Source organism: Dipteris shenzhenensis, chromosome 4 (genome assembly GCF_047967505.1).
Source record: "Dipteris shenzhenensis isolate YYH24624 ecotype China chromosome 4, Dip_SZ_1.0, whole genome shotgun sequence".
Classification (NCBI taxonomy): domain Eukaryota; kingdom Viridiplantae; phylum Streptophyta; class Polypodiopsida; order Gleicheniales; family Dipteridaceae; genus Dipteris; species Dipteris shenzhenensis.
In genome coordinates, this window is record NC_141599.1 from 21,521,472 (window position 1) to 21,534,006 (window position 12,535).

The 12,535-nt window shown below is 46.9% G+C and overlaps 1 protein-coding gene across 3 annotated transcripts in view; it reads right to left on the reverse strand.

The window, feature by feature from the left end:
* LOC147902589 (snurportin-1 protein) overlaps window positions 1–12,535 on the reverse strand; it is a 62,077-nt gene that overhangs the window by 25,249 nt on the left and 24,293 nt on the right. For all 3 annotated transcript variants that reach the window (XR_015540865.1, XR_015540864.1, XM_087373325.1), the window contains exons 2-4: window positions 6,821–7,007; window positions 6,134–6,384; window positions 5,602–5,716 (exon numbers count right to left, since the gene is read on the reverse strand). Coding sequence is in view for 1 of the 3 variants with exons in the window: in XM_087373325.1 (XP_087229451.1) it covers window positions 5,602–5,716; window positions 6,134–6,384; window positions 6,821–7,007 (553 nt within the window). In the remaining 2 variants the exon portion in view is untranslated. The remainder of the gene's footprint in view (window positions 1–5,601; window positions 5,717–6,133; window positions 6,385–6,820; window positions 7,008–12,535) is intronic.

Consider the following 12,535-nt stretch of genomic DNA (forward strand, 5'->3'; position numbering starts at 1 on the left):
GTCCTGGGCCCTAGTGTTTGTTCAGAGAGAGGGAGTGAGGGAGAGCCTTTGGAGAGTTAATTCCCGTCGAAGAAATAAAGTAAAAGCTGTTTCGTCAATTACGGTTTCATACCGGCTAGTCGGACCAAGGAGTCGAAGAGAAGAGCCTTGGTCCGAGGGTCCTGGAAGTGGGAGTGAAAGCATTGTCTCTCTAGCCGAGCCAGTGAGGCATATCCCCTGCTCCTGCATCGCTGGTCTCATCGTGAAGATCGAGCCGGAGAAGATGACCCCCAAGTAAGTGTATGAGGATACGATCTCAACTGGTGACCCACCCAAAGTAAAAGTAAACTGTTTCCGTTGCATGTTTGCTCGAGAGGTGTTAAAGATCATGACCTTGGTCTTGCCAAGGTTGACCTCCAAATCATGGGATAAACAAAAAGCCTGCAGTGCATCCAGGTGTCGCTGGAGCCCCTCGGGTGTGGACGACAAGAGTGCCACGTCATCTGCATAAAGAAGAATCCTGATGATGATCCCGGCAAGTGAGCAACCGGTCCCTCCGAACGTCCCCATGAAAGTCTCAAGCTCATCGATGTAGAGGCCAAATAGGGTCAGTGATAAGGGACAACCCTGTTTGACCCCTATGGTACTCAGAATCTCATCTGTCCAACCTGTGCCTATACGAACTCGGCTTGAGACTCTCTCATACACTGCCATGACTACCTAGATGATCTCCTGATCAAATCCCAGTGTCTGTAGGCATGTGATAAGACGAGCTCGAGGTACTGTGTCAAAGGCTTTGCGGAAATCCACAAAGCAACAGTATACCCTCTCCTTCCGTGATCTGGCCTCCTCAATGACACTCCTAAGTGCGAGTATGTGATCCATAGTCCCATGGTCTCGCCTGAAACCGGCCTGACCCTCTGCTCTGAGCCCTCTCATCTCTACGAACAGGCTAACCGATGCATCCAATACAGCTGCATAGATCTTGGACATCACATGTCCAATCATGATAGTCATGTAGTTACTCGGGTCCATGGGATCCCCTACCTTGTGGATGGGGGTGATGGTGTTGAGTGTCCAAGTGCGGGGGAAGCCAAGGCAAACAGCGTCGTTGAATAGCTTTGCTAGTATTGGGGCTAACGTGTCGATCCCATATGCGATAAACTCAGTGCATAGCCCCTCGTGATCCTTAGCTCGGCCATTGTGCAGTTTCAATGTTGCGTCCTTGACTTTCCCTCTGGTGAACAACGTGCAAGTGGTGGGACGAGGTGTGTGTATGAGGTCTGGAGTGGGTGGGTGGGACATCATATAGATGGTGTGCATATGTGTGCCAGACTCTTGTGTCGGTGAGGGGTGATGGGGACCTACGCTCAAGGAATCTCAGCCAAAAATCCTTAGAGTTGTTGATGTACAAGATGTGCAGCAGCTCCTCCTCATTTTGACGAAGAAAAGCCTGCTTCTTCCGACATATGAGACGTCGATACTTGCGTACCGTGTCTGGTGTGTTCGGGAGGTGACATCTAGTTTCAAGTCGAAGCTGCCGGCGATAAGCCTTGCACTCCGCATCGTACCAATTGTTGCAGGGTACAGAACCAAGAGGTGGTGGTCTAGTGGACCGTGTGGTGTGGGGAAAGATTTGGAGGGCAGCCTCGTGGAGTGTGCGACTAATCAGGGCAGCACGGTCCTCTATGAGTGGTATGTGATCGATGTAGGTTAGGAGTCTGTTTAGGCGTCCAGAGTAGGCCGGTGAGAGGCTGTGATCAAAGTGTATGTCGTGGTAGGTGTCGTGCTTCCTATGTGGTGTGTGTCGTGTGGCTAAGCATGAGGTGGCGATAGTGAAGAATAGGTATGTGTGATCAGCTCCTGGAGGGAGTGGTGCTACGGTGAAGTCGGTGATACATGAAGTGAAGGTAGGGGATCCCATAATGTAATCTACTACACTGGTGCCCCCCCCATGTGGGAAGCAAGTAAAACCACCTGAGGAGGGCCATAGGTCGAGCCCGTTGTAGATGATGAGATCATGCATCCTGCCCAAATCAAGGAGCGCGTGTCCATATGGTGTAACAGGCCCGTGTCGGTCCGATGAGGTCCTAGTCATACCTGCTCTGCCTAGGTCCATGTCTGGAAGCATGATAGAGTCGTCTCGGAAGTCCAAGAGTGGTGCCTGTCGCGTACTCGTCCTGGCGTTGAAGTCCCCAACAAGGAGAACTTCCCCGCGGGCTGAAAGGTCTGGGATATCCTGATGTAATGGTGCATATGGAGATATCTCACCCTCTTCTCGTGCCACTTTGGCGAAGTGGGATGTGTCTGGCGGGAAGTAGCATATTGCTATGAAAAGGTCACGGGTGTCTGTGCGTCGGATCCAGATCCACATGAATCGGCAGTGTGCGTCCTTCCTCTCAATGGAGATGGCTCCAGCAAGAGATTTCTAGAGGGACGGTCCCCCTCACCACTCACTGACACTCAGGTGTGGTTTGATTATGCACGCACACTCTATGATATCCCAAATCAACCAGTCCCTAACCTATCACACATGCCACGCCCCACATCCTGCACCCTCTTCACTAGGGGCGGGGTAAAGGATGCCGTAATGAAACTTCATAATGGCCGAGCGAAAGATCATGAAGGACTATGCACTGAGTTCATTGCATATGGGATTAACCTCCTAGCCCCGATCTTAGCAAAGCTATTCAATGAAGCTGTTTGCTTGGGGTTTCATTGCACCTGGACCATTAACACTATCTCATCCATTCACAAGGCAGGGGATCCCATGAGCCCGGAGAACTACAAGACCATTATGATTGGACATGTCATGTCCAAGATTTATGCATCAGTACTTGATTCTGAGGTCAGTAGATTTGCGGAGTGTCGAGGACTTAGAGCAGCAGGACAGGCCGGTTTCAGGCGGGATCATGGGACCATGGACCACATTCTCGCACTCAAATGTATCATTGAGGAGGCGAGGGCACAGAAGCAGAGGGTTTATTGTTGCTTTGTGAATTTCCGCAAGGCATTTGACAGGGTTCCAAATGCCCGCCTCATACGACGCCTACAGGATTTGGGTTACGACCAAGAGATCATTTGGGCTGTCATGGCACTTTATGAACGAGTTTCAGGTAAAGTCCGGACAGGATCTAAATGGACAAACGAGATCATGAGCACTATCGGGGTCAAACAAGGGTGTCCATTATCACCTACCTTGTTTGGCCTCTATATTGACGAGCTTGAGACAATGATGCAAACACAGGGGGGGTAGGTTGCTCTCTCGCCGGCACGCTGATTCATATACTGCTTTACGCAGATGAGGTGGCTCTCTTGTCTTCCTCAGCAGAGGGGCTCTAGAGACACCTTGACGCACTACAGTCCTTTTGTGAGTCTCATGATTCGAAGGTCAAACTGGGTAAAACCAAGGTTATGATCTTCAATACATCTCGAACCGTCATGCGCCAGGAGCAGTTCGCATTTGATGGGTCCCCTATTTAGGTAGTTTCATCATACACTTATCTTAGGGTCGTCTTTTCCGGACCCATCTTCACTATGAGACCCACGATGCATGCACGTCTGAGCAGAGGATATGCTTCATTGGCTAGACTAGAGAGGCAGTGCTTCCGCTCTCACTTTCAGGATCCACAGACCAAAGGGTTTCTTTTTGACTCCTTGGTCCGCCCACCAGGGATGTATGGCAGTCCATGCTGGGGGCCAGACTTGTTGGATACAAAGTGGGAAGGTGGAGCGGTTACAGGTTCTCATGTTATCACGGATGATCCGTGGTAAGCCATCCGTTCCTCACCAGATCATTCGGGCGGAGTTTGGGTCACCCCCATTACAGCTAGATGCTGCATTTCGGGTTATCACATACCTGTACCGAGTCAGGGAGTATGGGGATTACACCTCTGGGCATAGTAGGATACCATGGCTAGCACTGTCCTCTTCTATGCAACAGGGGGAGACCAGAGGTGCTGGTATGCACACACAAAGAGATGGTTTGAGGGGCCAGGGCTCCACATGGACAAACTACCTCCATTCCAGTACAGCATGGATGCTCCGTTCTCTCCCCTCCTATCACACGAGGTCAACCAGGTTATTCGTGAGGATCTACTACAGCTACACACAATCCGGACTTGGTTGGGCCCGAGTGACAATGAAGCTAGGCTTCTACAGAGATCACTTCTTACATATCACAGCGGAGGGTTTAATTGATCCACCAGGATACATGCAGATTCACCTACCCCACTCGCTGAGGATCTCTCTTGGGCAATTCCGCGTCTCACTTTGTATCGAGAGCGGCAAAGCAGAGCGGTTACCTAGGGAGAGGCGCATATGCACACTCTGTGACATGCAGGAGGTTGAGACAAAGGAGCATTTCATCTTCAGGTGTCCTATTTACTATGAGATCCGAGGGCATTTCTACTGTCTCTGAGATAGTTAAGGGGTTTTGGCCCGTCTCCTCTCCTACCTAAACCAACAGTGTTTGGTTGGTTTCATTCATGAGGTGCTTAGACACCGCGAGAGGATACTCCGAGCACGGAGATAGGAGCAGACTTCTTCCTCGACTGATACCTCTCAGAGCTCTATCACGGAGTTCTTTCAGCCAGATCACATAGACCCCCACGAGACAAGACCTCGACATGACCATGACCCGGAGCCTATGACCCAACAGCTCAGACAGAGGGTTGACACACAGATCATACTTGGGGACATCCCCTCCTTTAGGGTCGTAGCCCGACCGACGGGGGTCACAGTGGCCCTGGTTAGACGCAGAGCTACAACCAGGAGACGTACTAGGACTGCACCCTTAAGGAGCCGACAACGGTCTATTACTGACCTCATGCCTCCACTGCCTCATCCATCCTGATGTCGTACTGTTGATGATGAGGATGATGATGATGATGATGATGATGATGTTGATGATGACAATGATGCTGAGATTGATATATAGTCGACTATCGACATGACTATGTTGTACCCTGTTGTACTTAGGACTTAGTATTGCCATTTTGCATTTTTTGCATTCTACATTGGTGTGGATGCTCGTTTAGTAGCTCCACTACTACAGCTCATTGTATCAGGTTTTTCAGTCTCATAGACCCATCGGTCTTCCGAAGACTTTAATAAACCTTCTTTCTTTCTTTCTTTCACAAGAACATCCAAAACGAAAAATTCCGTCTAGTGTTGAGATATCAAAGAATACTTGGGCCATCACTACCATATGACCAACTACGAATAAAAACTATGGACGACAAAGTCATCGATCCCCTTTCTTGCAAAGGTGTTCAAGAATCCACATTGAAAACCCTTTGTTATGATTAAAAGGATGCCCTTTCTATGAAAAATGCTAGAGATAACATACATGGACCTATTCATACTAATGGCATCCTCAACATTAATCGACTTACTGACTCCAGCAGCATGAGGGCAGCATGTTAATGTGGCTGCATGTAAACATAATGCACCGTCTATGCAAGCATAAATATGCAGACACAAATATGTGCATTCAAGTATACTCATGTATTTTTGTATGTAGGTAATGTATGCATACAGTACATTTAGAATGCATACGCATGCACACATGCACAATGATCACATGTAATTGGGATTTGGGATGTTGTTTCAAGATAATACCTGTTGATAAGCTGGCACATTGCCCTTGCTATCAGTGTCCAGACAATACCGACTGCATATAGAATCCTTCCAAAGAAGAGCCAGCGGGGTGATCCCCAAAACGTAATGTGCATGCCTGAAACAAGCAGCCATATCTTCCATTTTTCAATAACTGTCACAAATTCTTTGTTCTAAACAGCATCAACAAACCATCGAATTTTGGAACGAGAAAACAGTACAATGATAGGATTTATCTGAGAAAGCCTTCCCAAGCAAAACCAATTAGGTACCCCTCTCTTACTTTTTAAAACACAGTTGCAGTGGAGCAGAGCTTGCTTTCATACAGCCAGTAAGCATGCAGACATTGAAAGAAAGATCCAGCTGATGTAAACAGACAAACTCACTAAATATGGAAAAACAGACTACAAACCTAGAAGGAAATTTTACTCTTGCATTTGATAACTTGAACATGAAACCTGCACACTTTGAGCATACAATCACCAATCCTAGCTCACAACCACGTAATATCAAACCACCTGTCTTTAGTCTTTACCTGTTGATGAACAAGCAGCCATCCCGTTCAAAGGGCATAGGGCCACTATAGGCAGCTTGCAAACCTGATATATCACATTCAAAGACAGGTGCAATGCCAAAGCGATAGCGATGATAAGTGGTAGGAGGATCACAAGCACCAGTTTCCGCCAGCTTGGAGTTAACCCAGAAGTATCGGAATTCATATGTACAGTCGTAGAGAGAGTATCCACACCAGCACATCATATCTATGATATAATATGTATTGTCCAACTGCATTCCAAAAGAAAAGAAAGTTGCATAAGAACAGATCCATTTATTTCCTTAGTCTACGTTTTGTGAAGACGCAGATTTAAGACAAACTATATTAAAAGAGGGACAATAGAGCATATTTTATGTCATAGTACAAGCTACAGACCTACGAAGATCCACTGGATGGGTGTTTTGGAAGGGGGCCCCCGGGGGGGGGGGGGGGGGGGAAGAAGAGAGAGAGGCCCTTAGAAGAGGGCTTGAAAATTTAGGAAGCAAAACAACATAGTAAGCAAAGCAATGCTTATTTTTCTCATCAATACCCAAGCGCACCCTGTCATGGGATGGGTGGTTCAAACATTTAGAGGAACAAATCCCACAACAATTGTATTAGAGCATCAATATTGAGAATGTGAATGAATACATAAAGTGACAAATTATAAAGTCTGAACTATCTTACCTCATGAAATATGCAATCCAAGATACAAAATATGTGAGAAGATGTTGCTGAACCGTGCACCTTTGCCCCATTTGGTAAAGCTGATGGAAAACAATGAAGCATCCGACCATTTCGCAGTCTGCTGATTGTTGTACCATTTGATGAGACAACTATACAACGCTGGCCAGCAGGCCTAGCCAATACATACCTGCATACGACAAACGTAACAACATGAAAAGATGACCAAAAAAGTAACAATGGAGTCCATTGACCACAGCTTGCAAAGGCCTCATCCACAAGCTTCTTATAGTCAACCACAAAAACAACTTCTGAAAAATATATCCTAAACCCTCTTTCTAAGGAAAGAGGGTCCCATCAATTACCGCGCCCTTTAACTTTTTAAACACCCCAAATGGGTTCCAATGACCCGTATTCACCACTTATGACACACACAGTCCATGTACTACAACAGTGAAATCGGGAAGTCCAATGCTTTGGCCTACGTAGTAACTCTGCCTTGTCACCTGAGAAAAAACAGTTTGAAACTTCTATTAAGATGACTAAATACATCAAGCCAGGAAAGACTCCTGTGATTAACAAAACATCTTGATAAATAATTACAAATAACCTGGCTGGAGATGCACCTGACTAGAAACTTAATGCACACTGTTAGATAATCAATGCTCCACCCACAACAGCCACCTAGTCTAGATGCTCAACATGTAATGCCCTTATAACTAGAGACCCATAGAACATGTGAAGAACTCATGCGAATTCCCAAGACATGTGTCATGGCTTGAGCTGAATTGAAATCCACACGGCAGCTCTCACACTGACAGGCACACTAAAGAGATGCCATGCAGATCTGCAGATCGTGTGGCAGCACAGGTCACAATGTAAACGGTTGCTGTCATCATAATCAGCTGATGATCTGGCAATGACAGTTGGCTGTGATGAGGTGCCCACTGATGAATTGGCAGCAATTAGTTGTCCACATGTAGTCAGTCCAACGGCAGGTCAAGTCTCATGCTTCCTCGTCGACCTACTAGCAAGTTGCAATAAATGGGAACATTGGATACCGGAACGGGAACGTTTCAGGAAGGGGGAACATGGAAACAGGAAAGGGAACGCTACATCATATGACAGGTCCTACGACACATCAGAAAAGAAACTAATTTTTTACAGCTTGAACTTTCCATTTCAGCCCTAGAACTTTTAATTAATCAAGGCTTCCAATATGTGGATAGCCCCATATATATGAGAAGACAATTTCGAATATCCCTAATATATGAGGAGAAATTTTATGAGCAATCTTTTTTTGGAGCGTCCCGGCCTTTTGGGAACATGGCTTTGTCTGAAACAGTGTCCCTACATTTTGGGAGGGGGAACGACATTCCCTGGTAACTATGCCTACTGGCCCAGGTGGGAGATAATTCATATTCATAATCTTAAACTTTTACTGCTTCTGCTATTATGTGCATGGCGAATTTCCCTCAGATGGTATCACAGCCAAGTGTGTTCAGAAGAGAGGTATTCAGGAGGGCACCGTCAAGATGCTGGGTGGAGTAAACTTAATCTCCTAGCTCTACCCACAAGCGACACCACTGCTTGAAAGGATGATCCAAATCAGCCATGTGCTTGAAGGGCTGATCCACATCAACCACGACTTAAAGAAACGATCCAAATCAGCCCTGCTTTGAAGCTGTACTTATTTGAATGCTGTCCTAGAAGGACAGATTCCTTATAAGGAGCACACAGCCATTCAAATGGTGAAAGGTAGCTTTAGTTTGCTAGTTCTCAGTCCAAGTTCTTCTATTTTGGTAGGAAAGGAACGCAAGATAACATCAACCAAGTACTTGCCCATCCCAAACAAAACCTCTTAAAATTATGGCAATTACGAAGGTAACAGATGGAACATATGTGAAGCCCCAAGTGACAAGGAAACGTACCAAAGCTAAACCTCAATAATCCAATAGCATTGGAAGTTTGGGAGGACCACAACACAAACACATATGCCATACTTATCTAGACAACCATGTATAACGTCATACTAATGGCCCCCACTGCACATGAAGCTTAGGTCATTCTCAAGGGTCATTACGGAACGGACAATTCAACGAGGATCTTCAACTTCCGAAACCAGCTTTATTCTGCAAGGAGTTCTTCGCAAGGACAGTTTTCCTCAGGAAGTGGAGTGGCTCCCCATTTTTTTCAGAGTCCACCGTAGGGTTGAGGTGGCATTTCCAGCCTCAACCTTGGTGCTTTTCTGCCTTCTATAAAGAGCGTGCTTTTTTTCCCACTTAGGGTGTTTTATTTCTCATGCCTTGCATGATGTATTTCTACCATAAGCTTTGCTCTTGGGGTATTTTTCATACTGAATAGAAGTCTTTTCATTGAAAACAAAAAATAGCACGGTTCTAACAAGTATCAGAGCCTTAGTTCTTCCATTGATTTATTTGGTTAAACTTGAATTTGTAACCTTAAGTCATCCTAGGATTGCTTGTGTTGTGTTTGTGTGAAGAAGAAAGTGTTGAGTCAGTGTGAATGACTATATGTTCTCTGGATGATGTTCCTGCCTTACCTTTTAGAGCTCCGTATGCCCCTATGGATACCTCTTGGGAGATATGGCGAGTATTGCAGCATGGCATGTTTGAAAGCCTTTCCACTCTTTCTGAGGAGTGTTTTTTCCCACATTGCATGATGTATTTCTGCTTTGAGCTTGCTCTCGCGGGTTTTGTTCGTACTTAATGGAAGTCTCTTTTTAGAAAAGAAATATCCTTGAATAACTATATGACATGTACTTCTTTCTTTTGTGCAAAAGAAGTGGCCGTTTACTCCTCCTTTGCCAATCTATCACTTGTTGCCAATTGTCCTTTACCGACTAACTTGAAAAACTAGATGGACTCTACATCCTTCTGGAAGAAAGAAAGAAAGAAAGAAAGTTTATTGAAGTCTTTGGAAGACCGATGGGTCTATGAGACTGTGAAAATCCTAATACAACAAGCTGTGGTAGTGGAGCTACTAAACGAGCGTCCATACCAATGCAAAATGCAAAAATGCAGAATGGCAGTACTAAGTCCTAAGTACAACATAGTCATGTCGATGGTCGACTATATATAAATCTCAGCATCGTCATCAATATCATCATCATCATCAGCAGCAACAAGATATCAAGATGGATGAGGTAGTGGAGGCATAAAGTCGGCAATAGAGTGTTGTCGGCCACTCAGAGGTGTAGTCCCGGCACGTCTCCTGGTCGTAGCTCTGCGTCTAACCAAGGCTACTGTGACCCCCGTCGGTCGGGCTCCGACTCTAAACAAGGAGGGGATGTCCCCAAGTGTGATCTGTGTGTCGACCCTCTGTCTGAGCTGTCGGGTCACAGGCTCCAAGTCACGGTCATGTCAAGGCCTCATCTCGTGGGGGTCCATGTGATCTAGCTGAAAGAACTACGTGATAGAGCTCTGAGAGGGATCAGCCGAGGAAGAAGTCTGATGCTGTCTCCGTGCTCAGAGTATTCTCTCACGATGTCTAAGTGCCTCATGAATGAAACCTGCCAAACACCGCTGGTTTGAGTAGGAGAGGAAACAGGCCAAAATCCCATAACTATCCTTGAAGAGGCAGTGGAAACGCCCTCGAATCTCATAGTACACAGGACACCTAAAGATGAAATGCTCCTCTGTCTCAACCTCCTGCATGTCACACAGTGTGCATATGCACTTCTCCCTGGGTAGTCGCTCTGCTCTGCCGCTCTCGATGCGAAGTCTGTGTGAAGAAACCCGGAACTGCCCAAGAGAGATCCTCAACGAGTGGGGTAGGTGAATCTGCGTGTATCTTGGTGGGTCAATGAAACCCTCCGGTGTGATATGTAAGAAGTGATCTCTGTAGAAGCTAAGCTTCACTGGGAGTTCACTCAATCCCAACCAGGTCCGAAATGTGTGTAGCTGTAGTAGATCCTCACGGATAACTTGGTTGACCTCGTGTGATAAGAGGGGAGAAAACGGAGCATCCATGCTGTACTGAAAGGGAGGTAGTCTATTCATGTGGAGCCCCAATCGCTCAAACCATCTGTCTGTACGTGCATACCAGCACCTCTGGTCTCCTGTTGCTGCAAGTGCCATAGAAGAGGATAGAGCTATCCATGGTAGCCTGCTATGCCCCGAGGTATAATCCCCATATTCCCTAACTCGGTACAAATATGTGATGACCTGAAATGCAGCATCTAGCTGTAAAGGGGGTGACCCAAACTCAGCCTGAATAATATGGTGAGGAACGGATGACTTACCATGAATCATCCATGATAACACGAGACTTGTAGCCGCTCCACACGGGCCCACTTTGTATCCGACAAGTCTGGCCCCCAACAAGGGCCGCCATACATCCCCGCTGGGCGAACCAAGGAGTCAAAAAGCAACCCCTTGGTGCGTGGATCCTGAAAGTGCGAGTGGAAGCACTGCTTCTCTAGTTTGGCCAATGAAGCATACCCTCTACTCAAGCGTGCCTGCATTGCGGGTCTCATAGTGAAGCTAGGTCCGAAGAAGATAACCCCAAGATAAGTGTATTATGAAACTATCTCAATAGATGACCCTGCAAATGTGAATTGCTCCTGACACATGATGGCTCGAGATGTATTGAAGATCATGACCTTGGTTTTACCCAGATTGACCTTCAAATCATGAGACTCACAAAAGGACTGTAGTGCGTCTAGGTGTCTCTGAAGCCCCTCTGTTAAGGAAGACAAGAGAGCCACGTCGTCTGCATAGAGCAAAATTTGGATCAGCGTGCCCGCAAGAGAGCAACCTACACCCCCCTGTGTCTGCATCATTGTCTCAAGCTCATCAATGTAGAGGCCAAACAAGGTAGGCGACAAAGGACACCCTTGTTTGACCCCGATGGTGTTCATGATCTCGGTTGTCCACCTGGATCCTGCCCGAACTCTGCCTAAAACTCTCTCGTAAAGTGCCATGACAGCCCAAATGATCTCCTGGTCATAACCCAAGTCATGTAACCGCCGTATGAGGCGGGCTCTCGGAACCGTGTCAAATGCCTTGCGGAAATCCACAAAGCAACAATAAACCCTCTGCTTCCGTGACCTCGCCTCCTCGATGATACATCTAAGCGTGAGAATGTGGTCCATGGTTCCACGATCACGCCGGAATCCAACTTGTCCTACTACTCTAAGTCCTCGACACTCTACAAGTCTAATAACCTTGGAGTCAAGTACTGATACATAAATCTTGGACATGACATGTCTAATCATAATTGACACATCCCAGCACTCCTGAAACCCCTGATCTGCAAAACAACCACACACAACATCAGATCTGAGCAGGCTGCTCTATGGGATGAGATTCCGAATCAGAAGATGTCCCCTCCGAGCCACGAGCTGAGCTACTGGCACGAACTCCCAATCAGATCCAAACCAGCCTGGTGTCCCATACCACCAGGTGGCGCTGTGAAGCCCTGGATCTGCCACTGGGCCTTGGGCTACGCTAAGATGCAGGCGCGCGTCCGCGACTCAATCCAGGATCAGACCTGGCACCTGGAAACGAGACTTGCTCCCAACTGCACACTGAGAACTGAACCCCCTGGGCCTCTTTTATAGACTCGGGCCCCGGCGCCAAAAATAGCGAAGACCTATAAATAGTTCGTACCCTTGCCACTCAACCCGAGAATCAAGCCTGCCTAGCTCTAAGCCTCCCAGGCTAACCTGAGCTAGTTCTGTGTACCTACTACACG